The sequence below is a fragment of the Citrus clementina genome, unplaced genomic scaffold (assembly GCF_000493195.1).
Source record: "Citrus clementina cultivar Clemenules unplaced genomic scaffold, Citrus_clementina_v1.0 scaffold_7, whole genome shotgun sequence".
NCBI classification, from domain to species: Eukaryota; Viridiplantae; Streptophyta; class Magnoliopsida; order Sapindales; family Rutaceae; genus Citrus; species Citrus x clementina.
Window position 1 is genome coordinate 3,292,719 of NW_006262075.1, and position 12,145 is coordinate 3,304,863.

At 37.7% G+C, this 12,145-nt stretch overlaps 3 protein-coding genes across 3 annotated transcripts in view; 1 reads left to right on the plus strand and 2 right to left on the minus strand.

The window, feature by feature from the left end:
• Positions 1-274: 274 nt before the first annotated feature.
• LOC18036817 (subtilisin-like protease SBT1.9) lies at positions 275-2,635 on the minus strand. The gene has a single exon (XM_006425848.2). It carries the CDS (start codon positions 2,633-2,635, stop codon positions 275-277), a length of 2,361 nt encoding a protein of 786 aa, XP_006425911.1.
• Positions 2,636-4,825: 2,190 nt separating this feature from the next.
• On the plus strand, positions 4,826-8,208 carry LOC18036818 (PI-PLC X domain-containing protein At5g67130). The gene is made up of 9 exons (XM_006425850.2): positions 4,826-4,971; positions 5,061-5,144; positions 5,252-5,380; positions 5,508-5,645; positions 6,094-6,192; positions 6,314-6,617; positions 6,933-7,156; positions 7,286-7,372; positions 7,778-8,208. The coding sequence occupies exons 1-9, from the start codon at positions 4,966-4,968 to the stop codon at positions 7,964-7,966; spliced, it is 1,260 nt and encodes a 419-aa protein (XP_006425913.1). The 5' UTR covers positions 4,826-4,965; the 3' UTR covers positions 7,967-8,208.
• A 1,661-nt stretch (positions 8,209-9,869) lies between these two features.
• The window catches only part of LOC18036833 (probable serine/threonine-protein kinase At1g01540), a 3,244-nt gene continuing 968 nt past the window's right edge, over positions 9,870-12,145 (minus strand). Inside the window, exons 2-7 of the mRNA XM_006425851.2 lie at positions 11,871-11,983; positions 11,584-11,706; positions 11,310-11,480; positions 11,076-11,205; positions 10,753-10,962; positions 9,870-10,224 (exon numbers count right to left, since the gene is read on the minus strand). Coding sequence (XP_006425914.2) covers positions 10,066-10,224; positions 10,753-10,962; positions 11,076-11,205; positions 11,310-11,480; positions 11,584-11,706; positions 11,871-11,983 — 906 coding nt within the window. The 3' untranslated portion in view covers positions 9,870-10,065. The remainder of the gene's footprint in view (positions 10,225-10,752; positions 10,963-11,075; positions 11,206-11,309; positions 11,481-11,583; positions 11,707-11,870; positions 11,984-12,145) is intronic.

Consider the following 12,145-nt stretch of genomic DNA (forward strand, 5'->3'; position numbering starts at 1 on the left):
TAATGCAGAATGGGTAAGGAACAGTACATAATCCGGGTTCCCTGGAGATGCAGCAACCATAAGTCCATAATGACATTATTGAAGTAATAAACAAGTGATGAATAAAGCGAGAGAAAGGAAAAATTAGGAAAAAAAAAAAAGTGGATTCTCAGGAGAATGAGAAAGTAGAGAAATTTTTAAACATATCAACTTACTCTATGCATTACAACCATGAGAGGACAAGGAATTTTCTTTTTTTTAGAAAGAAGACAAGGAATACTTCAAGCTATGCCTTTCAAGGAGACTGTGGCACGAGGTTTGTAGCCACTATTGGGCTTCTCACCTCATACCTACCGTCATCATCCACCCAACTTATAGAACCATAAACAACGTCCTTTTCCAACAATTTGGGCCCCTCCAAAGTAAGTTTATAGCTTTGTTTCTCATACTTTTGCTTGAATACCAGTCTCCGTGGCTCCACGTACACCTTTAAACCATCGATTCCTGTTAACTTTGCAGTGTAAGCTGTCCCTACTTCTTCAGCATTAGTAACTGTTCTCCAAAATTCTTTCACAACTTTTTCATCTGAACTGGAATCGTAATCATTAAAGAAAGTAATGAAAGAAGGGTAATTAAGATCCAAAGAACGGTTATTGCATTTCTGAGACGACTTTGTAAAGATTCGGATTTGTTCTGGTTTGTAATTCATTGCACATAGTAGTTTTATGTAATCCTCAGCTGTTGCATCATAGACAAGGCCAGGATCCAGAGCTTTGTTGGGATTAATATGACCAGCTCCCATGTCTAGTGGACTTGCTGGAAAGTTATTGTTTGAAGCATCTTTTATATGACTTAATGTGTTGTCTAATGGACTGGCTGTGGTCACAAGTGCTGACCGAATGGCTGCAGGGCTCCAATCAGGGTGCGCTGCCTTTAACAGCCCGGCCACACCTGCTACATGCGGCGTAGCCATTGATGTGCCTGACATGAGATTGAAATTGCTATACAAGAGACCTGACTGATCCTCGGCAACTGAACTGATTGGAGACCAAGATGCTAAGACCAATGAACCAGGGGCCAAAATATCTGGCTTCAGGATATTTGGACAGCTGAGAAATGGACCTCTGGAGCTATAGCTATCTACCATTGGTGCTGGCTTTGAACCAATAACTGTCTTTCGGAATTGAAGGCTTCCTGTTGGGTTATCACATTTCTTTATGTAGTCTATTATGGTTTGGCCATCATTCACATTAATAAATGCTGCTGGAAATGAGCTTCTAATGTAGACTTCCAATAAAGCAGAGTTAGAAATGAAAACAGCTCCCAAAACTCCTGCAGCCACTGCATTGTCAATTTGACTGCTTATACTTGAATCTTCCCTACACACAACAATGCTGTTTATCACTTTCTTCAGTTCTGTCACACTATCACACGCATCCATGAACGCGAGGGACACCTGACTTGGGGAAGAATTCCCAGGATACAAGGACTTGAAATTGATTTGAACGCCATTACCCAGAGTTAAACTTCCCTCAAATTCGCGATCTATAGTGCCTGCACCAACTGTCAGCAGCCACGGCGCACCATTGATTAAGGTCCAATACGACGGGCCATCATTTCCGGCAGATGCTACTACAAGCACTCCCTTTTCCATGGCCGCAAAAGTGGCTACTGCAATTGCATCATCTTCCAAGAAAATACCATTCAAGCTTAGGCCCAACGACAGAGACAAAACATCAACCCCATCTTGCAATGCTTGGTCTATTGCAGCAACAACATCAGATGAATAGACCCCGTGCCTCCAGATTGCTTTGTACATTGCCACGCAAGCCCGCGGTGCTATGCCTCTAGCTATGCCAGTAGCATAACCAAAATAAGATGAGCCTTTCACATAATTACCAGCAGCTATAGATGAAGTATGTGTTCCATGTCCACTACCATCCCGCGGAGAATTCATCCGAACTTTCAACTTGGGATTGTTAGCAATCAGACCCTTGTTAAAAAACCGAGCCCCAATGAGTTTCTTGTTACATAAAGAAGAGTTGAATTGGACGCCGGACATGCATTCTCCTTTCCATCTAGGTGGAACTTTTGCCATCCCTTCATCACTAAAGCTCTGACTCTCCGGCCAAATTCCCGTATCTACTAAACCGATAATAACACCTTTACCATAATTTGAAGCCGGCCATGCGCCGGATAAGGAACTCAAGCCAAGAAACTGAGAAGTGTGAGTTGTGTGAACTGTAAGAGGACGATCTGGAGTTGAAGAAATATAGCCTGGAAGTTTTTTCAGGGTTTCAAGCTCAGAAACAGTAAGAGTTGCACTAAATCCATGGATGGAATTGGCATACGTATAAATAAGTTTAGAAGAAATGGTGGTGCTAGTTGCAGTTGCTTTAGAAGATTCTGATACTGAACAAAGCATGAACAAATACCAAGTGTAGAGGCTAGAATAGGCTTTGGGCATAGCTGATGTGTCCATATGAATGATATATGTGTCAGATTTTGCCAAAGTGGAGCTAAGATGGAAGGCTGTTAACAGAAGAAACTTAAGAGTAATTAGAGTAGCCATGGATAAACAATATCTCCCTTTGTTTGACACTAAATTGGATGATACACAGGTTTGATTTCTTCTATCTATATTGCTATCGATCATCAATGTGCACTTTTTTTTTCCCCGATTGCGCCGTGTTTCTTGGCCATAATTTCCCGTTTCACTTTTACCGTCTTTCTAAAAAGGCAGCAGCCCCCATCATCTTTTGCCCCGAAGGAATCATCTCTTCTCGGTTTTTCTGTGTGGGTTGCGAGTTGAAAATTAAAATTGACTACTAAAAGCACAAGTATGTATTATGTCAAGTGCTTTGATCCGTGGTGAATCATACACGTAAACTCTGTATCACTATTAATTCAGAAAGTGAAAATGTTTATTGCTTAATGAAGGCCCAGAGAGTCCCATTTCTCTCGAGAAGTAAAGGAAACAAAACCATACAAGCAGATTCTGGATACGAGTCTAATGGTTTTGTACAATAAGTGATTAATGTGTAAATTATTGACCTCTGTTGAGGCAGGGTTTAATTATAGGCATATTCTGGTATGAAAAATAATTAGCGACCTAAAGAAATTGTATGGTGATTAGCAGAGGTGAACCAGATTTTAGAGAAATCAATAATTTTCTTCTAGATGATTAAAAGATACGAATTACAATAATATTCATTGAAGCACCCACTTTCGCAGAAGTCAAATTAAGAACTTTCACGATATGAAATGAAAATAGCCTAACCCTTTTTCATATTGAACTTCAAAGTATAAAGATAATTCTTAAAAAGAGGTTTTCTTTTTTCTTTTTTTTTTTAATTTCCCTTTGTTTGGTCACTGACCATATCCAAACACCGATCTTGACATTCTAATATTACACGACAGCTGAATAAAAGCATGACATCTGGCTTTCATGCTGAAATTACCATGAATAAATTAATGGATTGCGTTAATTTCAATATTTTAATAACTGAGTAGTTGAGTAATTAAAATTTCCATGCAATGCTATAATAATATATTTCTATCAGTTCAATCTGGGCAGAGTATACCATAATGGACGGTGGATGACGTCATCATCGGACTCCCAAACCCAGACGTGCACTTTAAAAAAAATAAAAATGAACAGAAAAAGAAAGGAAAAAAAATGAAGCATTCAAAGTTACGATGCAAAAAATTTATATAATTAAACTCAGACAACTTAGTCATAGAAGCCTGCAGAAACAAGCAATTTTAAAAGTCTATTCATTTGCACCAACTGTCATCTAGAATAAAAGAATTTGATTCAATTTTTTTTTTAGGGAGTTGTTGAATGATTAAAAATCTCATTAAGTGGAGTTGGCTTTTGCCAAGCGAATTTTTAAAGGATTATTCTTCTATTTTTTTCATTAAAAAGAGTTAAAGATTAATTTAAGCTTAAAAATGAAAAAAGTAGTTTCACTATACAAAATCATATTTAATATAAACTAAAGTTGGTTGGTGTGAGTGATTCGACACTCTCACTTCTTAAGAGCGATCAAGGGTTCAAGTTCCGCTCTCGTATAAAGTCACCACTTTGACCAGTACTTTACCTTTTATGGGCAGACCCGATGCGAGCGAAAATTAGTCTGAATTGTGGTACGAACTTAAAAGCGTCTCACATAGTTAGGGTCCACTCAGGACCACCTCGTGGTTAAAAAAAATCATATTTAACATGCACTTTACTTCTTATGGGCTGACCCGGTGCGAGCAAAAATTAGTCTGAATTGTGGTACGGACTTAAAAACGTCTCACATAATTATGATCCACTCAGGACCACTTCGTGATTAAAAACAAATCATATTTAACATGACAGAAAAATATGTATATTTTTTTCAAGATACGACCAATGTCAAATAGTGGGTTTTCTAATTTTTTTTTCTCTCTCTTTCTCTCTTCTCTAATGCATACACGTCAAAATTGAGTATTAAAATATTTGTTAACCCATCACATTATAAGTTGTTATTTTCCTTTCATTCACTCGAAATTCGAAAATAACTTTTTAAACCAAATCACGAACGACCCACCATCTCAATGCCATATGTATAACTTATATTTTGTTATTTAGGGAAAAGCGCCGTCTCAAGTCTCAACAAATGTGTTCGCTTGCTTCCTTAATCCTTATTAATTATTATTCTCTCTTCCTTTTTTTAATAATATAATATTAGGCTTTTTTGTTGTCGGACACAAATCATTAAAAAAAAATATACAATTTACGAGATTTCTAAAACCAGAAAGAAAATAAAATAAAAATAAAAAGGTAATTTTGTAAATGGACAAAACCAAAAAACGACAAAAGAAAAAACAATGCAAGCGAAACTCATAATTTATCGATCTCTCTTCAGTTCTCTTCAACAGAACTCAAGTTAGTGTTCGAACTTCAAGTTCCAAACTTCTCTTCTTAAGTTCTGTCTCGCTCTCTTCGTCGATCCTGACATGAAGGCATGCAATTGCAAATCCGTTTTACAACTTTTTGTTAATTTTAGTTTTATGTGCAAACAGTTTTGACTGTTTCTGTTTGTGTGTTGCAGGGAACAACAAAATGCCCCATAAATCTCCAAATCCAACTTCTCCTAATCACAGTATCTCTTTTTGCATGTTCCTCCAGTCTCAAGGTTCGTGTGTTTTGTTTATTTTTAGAAAAAGAAAAACCATCCTCGGATGATTCGATACAGCATACATTTGACATAACCGTAATTACTGTTTCTCCTTACTGATACAGATCGGAGAGACATGTTCCGGTTCTTCTAACAGTGCATGCGACGCCGGATTGACGTGTCAGACTTGTCCTGTTAGTGGCAACACCAGACCCAGATGTGCCAGGATCCAACCCCTTAATCCCACTTCCAAGGTAGTTTTTGTTTTTTTTTGTTTTTTAATTATAATTTTGCAAATTAAAATTTTCTTTTTTCGCTATAAAGTAAATATTGACATTGAGTTCTTGTTGTGTTCGTGCATGTGGGTTTGGTTTTGGTTAGGTGAAAGGATTGCCATTTAGCAAGTACTCATGGTTAACAACACACAATTCTTATTCTCTTCTGGGAGCCAGGCCTGCGATTGGACCGATTCTTGTATCTCCCAGGAACCAGGAAGATACCGTCACCAATCAACTTAATGTAAGTAATACACTTGTTTTAGAAACAGGCATTTTGAAGTCACGCGTTGCGGGTTCCAGTGATAATTGTTTCATCTTGTCCTTTAATTGAAAATTAAGCATCCTTCTGACTTGATTCATTACATATTTCTCAATGCAGTCTGCTTCTGATATTGGTGTGCACTTTGCTTTTGAAATTTCATTTTAAGTTTTTCATGTTCAATGATTTTGTTCAAATCTATGCCTGATGGGTGTGAATTTCTATGTTTCTTGCTATGACCAATACGTATGGATTTCTCTGTTTCTTAGTACACCATTTCCTTTCTAGAGAGATATTTTATCTAAGCTAGTGCATTTTAAATTACATTTAAGTAGAATGCAGGCTTGAGTGAGTTTTAGTTAATTTCTCTGATTTAGATTAAACTCAACTCGTCAGAAATCTTCTGCTTAGACACGTATTTTTTATGTAGAATGGAGTTAGAGGATTTATGCTGGATATGTATGATTTCAACAATGACATTTGGCTATGTCACTCCACTGGTGGCCGATGTTTCAACTTCACAGCATTTGTAAGTACTTTACTTATGTTCCCTCAGTTCAATTGTGATTGATTGTACCTTCATTCGTATATACTTCAAAGTCGACTTCCTCATTTTAATATAATGATGAAACATTTTTAATTTCTCCCAGCAACCTGCAATTAACGTGCTGAGAGAGATCCAAACGTTTCTGCAAGCAAACCCATCTGAGATTGTCACCATATTTATCGAGGATTATGTGACATCCTCACAAGGCCTCACAAAGGTTTTTAAAGCATCTGGTTTAAGCAATTACATGTTTCCTGTGTCAAAGATGCCCAAGAATGGCGGAGATTGGCCAATTGTGGATGATATGGTTAAGCAGAATCAGCGTTTGGTGGTTTTCACCTCTAAATCTAGCAAGGAAGCGTCTGAGGGGATTGCCTACCAGTGGAGATATGTGGTAGAAAATCAGTGTGAGTTTTATTTTCATAAACTATCAAATATCTGTTGACATATATGCACAGGAGGTAGCAAATGTAACCACTGATTTCCCATTGCAATCACTGATTTTTGACATTTTTGAGGCATTACAAAATGACTAAGCAGTACTAGAGCAGGCCTAAATGTTAGATGCATCTCTTACTTTACATCGTCTCATAATTATCATTTTGTTAATCTTTATCTGGCATATCCACGAGATTGAAGATTGTACTGACATCTGTACAGCTTTTTTTTCTTTAAAAAAAAAAAGGAAAAAAGGTAAATTTACGAGAATTAATGAATTGCAGATGGAAATGAGGGGATGAATGATGGTTCATGCCAAAACAGGGCTGAATCTTCTCCTCTGAACACAAAAACAAGGTCACTGGTTCTCCAGAACTACTTTCCTACTAATCCCAATGCAACAGAAGCATGCTTGGACAATTCAGCTCCACTAACTAAGATGATGAACACTTGCTATGATGCGGCTGGTAAACGGTGGCCAAACTTCATTGCTGTTGATTTTTATCAGGTTCTCAGGCTGTTCTGAATTTTGTAGACCTTATTATTAGAATTTCTCTAGCCTAGAAAAAGAAAATAAAACATGAGAAAAAAAATGGATCAAAGATCTTTTAGTAAGTTATTTGAATTGTCATTGCAGAGGAGTGACGGCGGAGGAACACCAGAAGCCATTGATGAGGCGAATGGTCGTCTTACTTGTGGATGTGTCAATATAGCTTATTGCAAGGTTTGTTATTAAAACTATCTATTGAATTGTTATCATCTAATCGACCTTGTTATGAATCATCACACCACCCTCCTAATTGCACAAGTCTGCAAATTTTGAGACCTGTTTAAAGAGTTTTTACATGCTGGTTGGCTGGTTACTATTGTATCAAGCTGTCAACAAGATAGAGCTTCCAATTCCTAGTCAGGGATAGCCATTTACTTGTTATTGCATGCAATCTTCTCACATTGCTTTGGCATTACATTAATATTGCCTTAACAAGATTAGTTTATTCTGTAGATAAATACAACAATCAATTGCTGGTATTGTTGGTGCATGAAAAAAAAAAAAAAAGAATTACAAATATTAATAACAACAGTTCAAAGTTCTCCTGTAGTTTTGACCAGGCTTCTCAAATATGTGCAGGCAAATGCCACCTTTGGTACATGTGACATTCCCCCAATAGCCCCCCCTCCTCCTGCTGCTGCAGGAACGACAGAAGATTCCCCGCAAAATCCCTCACAAGATAATACCAACAGTGCTCATAGGAATGACAGACCTCTTTTATTATGGTTCGTTGGGACAATTTTGCCCATAGCTCTGGTATTATGGTGAAATTCTTGAGAATTGCTTGGTTCTCTTTAGTTTTGATTTATGAACCACACGTGTATATTGTTTTGGACTAAGTCAACGGTTCATTTGTATCTTCTTTTATATCATTGAGGCATGAGAGCCCTTTCACGGCCGTATAGATAACATTTTCAATCTTGAGCTAGCCTACTTATCAGAAATCTCCTGCTTTTCAGCCGAAAAAGTTCTTTTGTGACTCTAGTTACATCTTCATATGCTAGCATTCAACCTGAAAGTCATTGTTGATTAATCATGGATGAGATTGAAGAAGATGAACATCTGAATCTAGTAAAATAACAATAAGTTCACCTAGGCATAATGCCGGTCCATGACTCTCCAAATATATTTAGCTGTGAGTGTGTAATCAAAGTATGAAAATAGCACATATTGAAAATGATTCCTGCTCCTTGAAGCCCCCCCTCAGAGATAGTGATCCGCCCGTATAGTTAGATAGACCAGACGCTGGGAAAAGAAAGGCTCTCCTTCAAAAATAGCACATATTGAAAATAGCAATTTGGTCAATGCCACTCCATGACTCTCCAAATATATGTAATCAATGTATGAAAATAGATAGCACACATTGAAAATGATTCCCGCTCCTTGAAGCCCCCCTCAGAGACAGTGATCGGCCCGTATGGTTAGATAGACCAGACGCTGGGAAAAGAAAGGCTCTCCTTCTGTCCATGCACATTCTCAGAAAAGACACTGGATCTTTTAAGGGAAACATTGGGGCCTCCTATTGTCACAGAGGTTAAGGGCCTCAGTTTCAATTAAGATCATATGCATGTGGTCTTAATTCAGAGGAATTCGGAGTTATAAGCATGAAGGCTGTCTGAATATCCCCCGTTTACTTTTCTATCCGCTTTTGCTATTGCCCTTGACCTTGAGCTGCCAGAAAAAATACAGTTGCTGAATAAACTTTTTTGAGGCAGCCCGTGTTCTAAAGCATAAAGGCTTGGACCATTTTTTTCTGTCGGGGGGCACTTTCAAATTTTACCAGAGAATGATAAATGGAGAAGATGAGCCCTGGCTTACACGGGATCGTGGCTTCGATGATTGAAGTAGGGTAGAATGTCACATCTTTCAACGTCAATGAGTGAAGTTTATGTCCTTGTGGCTTGTGACTACATCTTTAGTTGCTGGGTCCTCACTGTGAGTCTCTGATGCAGGACCCATCACCTGTTCATTACTATTATTTATTTGCATGTTGTTTTACTAATTGCACTTCTTAGGTTCTAACTTTGACATCAAGAGGGGTTATGAAATTTGTTTACAATTGCCAATCAGACTGAATTTTAAATGATTGCAAGTATAATGCATCTAAGAATCTGCATGGCAAGGCTGACCGCTTTCTATAATTAATCAACTTCTAGTGGGGAACATCCAAACGTATCAATAGGGTAATTGTCTTGTAGCAAATGATAGAACCGAAATGGTCCACTTAAACTTAGCAATAGGCTTAACCAGCTAACCATCATCAATGGAGAGGACCAAAGTTTTGGAGCAAGGAAACATCCCCAGTTATTTTATGTTTGGAGATTGGACTGCCGACTGATAAGCCATGTTGCGAAAGCAAGAAAGTTTTCGAAATGATCGACTCCCGCCAACTAAGCTTAAGCAGCACTTCTTACAAAACTGAATGAGTTTGACATGAAGTTTCATTAAACATGTTGGTTGCCTGTTGAATGTGATCAAATTGTAGTACTTCCACCTATATATCTTTATAGTAATAAATTGGCATTCTTAAAACACCAGGTGAAATATTCTGCTCGAAAGCAATTTAACACTGCAGAATAGGTCAATCTAACAAACACATTCAAAAACCTTTTATTTTGCAAACGATGGGACTCTGAATACACAGGATACCCAGCTTGTCTAAGAAAATACATTGATTGAGACCTCTGTATTGAATTGTTTGAGAAGATATATCAGGGGAGGCCATGGATGCCACAAATAATATAGAGCAGCAGATGTGAAAACCAGAGACATATATCATGTAATTGGCCTGTGTATTTACCAGCTTCTAAGTGGAGGGGCAGGCAATGCATAATGTTGGATCCACTTCAAAGGATGTTGGTAAGTTCTCAATGCTTTTCCTTTTGGAATTCTTGATGCTGCCATCTTGTCTCATTGGTGTGTACCCCAGTTTCATTTGTACTGTTATCACCTGACTCTGTCACCTGCTTTTCTATCAATTCATTCTTTGGACTGGCGCGATAACGATCCTGGAAGGAGTTGCTTGGCTAGAGCATCAAAGGGTGAAAAAGTTTATCAGTATAATTTGTAGCTATCAAGAAAAGATTTAATTGATGTTCCGTTTCATCTACTGTGGGGATTGTGATTCCAACCAATCGCATTAAGAAATCAGGAAAAAGAGAGAGGAAAAGGCCTGGAATTTCTTGAATTCAAACAACATAAATGCATTGGATACAGAAAGAAATGATAAAACTACCTATAGCATCCATCGTATTTAGCAACAAAATTGGGTTATTAGTAATGATCTCAATTCCTCTAAACAGCTAATTAATTATCTTTAAAAAATACACCACCCGTTTGGATGCTTCAAAATTTTGCAAAGGCTTTTAAAATAATTCTATATGATCTTGTAGATTGAAAGAAAGAAACATTGTGATGCTACATATCATAACCTATTGATATGTCAAGTTCTACACAGGCTGAGGTTATTTTAAGTATGCTTTGCACATTCCTTACGTGAAGAAAATGCAGGAACAGACTTGAATCTAGCTTCTAAGAAGAATTAGGTTATATACCTCTTTGGATGGAGACTCTTGAGCTTCAAGCATATGGACAACATGACCCATTTTTGGCCTCTTCTGTGCATTTGGGTCCACACAACGTAAAGCTACAAGAAGAATCCGCTTCAACAACCTTGATGTAGGCTTTTCAGGTAACTTCGGATCGAGCACTCCCTCAGGATTCCTGTTAGTAACCATCTTTTTAAGCCACTCAATTAAGTTTACCTGCAAAATTCTCAACTATCATGGAAGAGCCAAAAACGAAGGAAGCAAACCTTGAGGATAATTCAAAAATGTCATCCTGAAAAAGGATGTATATATTAGTAATTAGTGCGAACCTCTTCAGGAGGCCTGCTATAATCAACTGGGATCCTTCCAGAAATTACTTCCATTATAAGAATTCCAAAACTATACACATCACTTCTTTCATTTAACATACCCGTACTTGCATATTCAGGAGCTACATAGCTGTAAGAGCAGATAGTTACCAGTTACCATCCCTTACTGCAGACACAAAACGAAACAATGACACGCACGAGAAAATGAAAAATAAAGACAGATATCCTACAGACCCAAATGTTCCCATCACACGGGTTGTAATGTAGCTGCTCTCTGATCCAAGGAGCTTGGCAAGGCCAAAGTCTGAAACCTTGGGGTTCCAATGCTTATCAATTAAAATGTTGCTTGATTTTATATCACGGTGAACAACTTTGGGTTCAAGTCCCTCATGCAAATAACTCAATCTGCACGAACAGTTCAGTTAGGACCATAGAACAATGACATAGATGAAAAGCGGGGGAAAGAAAATGAAATTTGAACTAAATTTAACTTTATTTTTCATAATACCCCTTTGCTGTCCCTAAGATAATATTCATTCGAATCTCCCATGTAAGAGGACTGCAAGGCCCTACATCCCCATGAAGCCATTGTTCCAAGTTTCCATTATTCACATACTCATATACAAGCATCCTGCGTCATAAGAAATAAGTAATCATCAGAACATTCTTACATGTGTACAACTCTTGGAACAAAGCTTATCCACCTGAAATTTTTCTCAGCAGAGCCTTTAGTAACCATAATCTGCAGAAACGTAAGACCAATATAGAGAGGTAAATAAGGTAAAAGTAGAGTACCTATGAGCTCCCTCAGCACAATAGCCAAGCAATCTCACTAAATTCTTGTGTCGAACACGCCCAATTGCTTCCACTTCAACCTTAAACTCCCTTTCAGCTTGTCCCCTGTTACTTGGAAAACATTTTATTAAGCACTTAATCGATAGAGCAAGTAAATCACACTCAAAATGACACACCACAAAATGAAAAAGATGATGACTTTTCAAAATAACACACTCCATTACCTACAAATCACTGCTCTTGCAAGAACAGTGATGATGATGATGATAAAGGTA

What these genes read in the sequence shown, in the direction of transcription:
- LOC18036818 (XM_006425850.2), top strand. An exon ending in CATGTTCCTCCAGTCTCAAG is followed by an intron (nt 5,145 to 5,251) that starts GTTCGTGTGTTT and finishes TTACTGATACAG; the next exon opens with ATCGGAGAGACATGTTCCGG. An exon ending in CCCTTAATCCCACTTCCAAG is followed by an intron (nt 5,381 to 5,507) that starts GTAGTTTTTGTT and finishes GGTTTTGGTTAG; the next exon opens with GTGAAAGGATTGCCATTTAG.
- LOC18036817 (XM_006425848.2), bottom strand. Translation starts at nt 2,635, where the DNA reads ATGATCGATAGCAATATAGATAGAAGAAATCAAACCTGTGTATCATCC.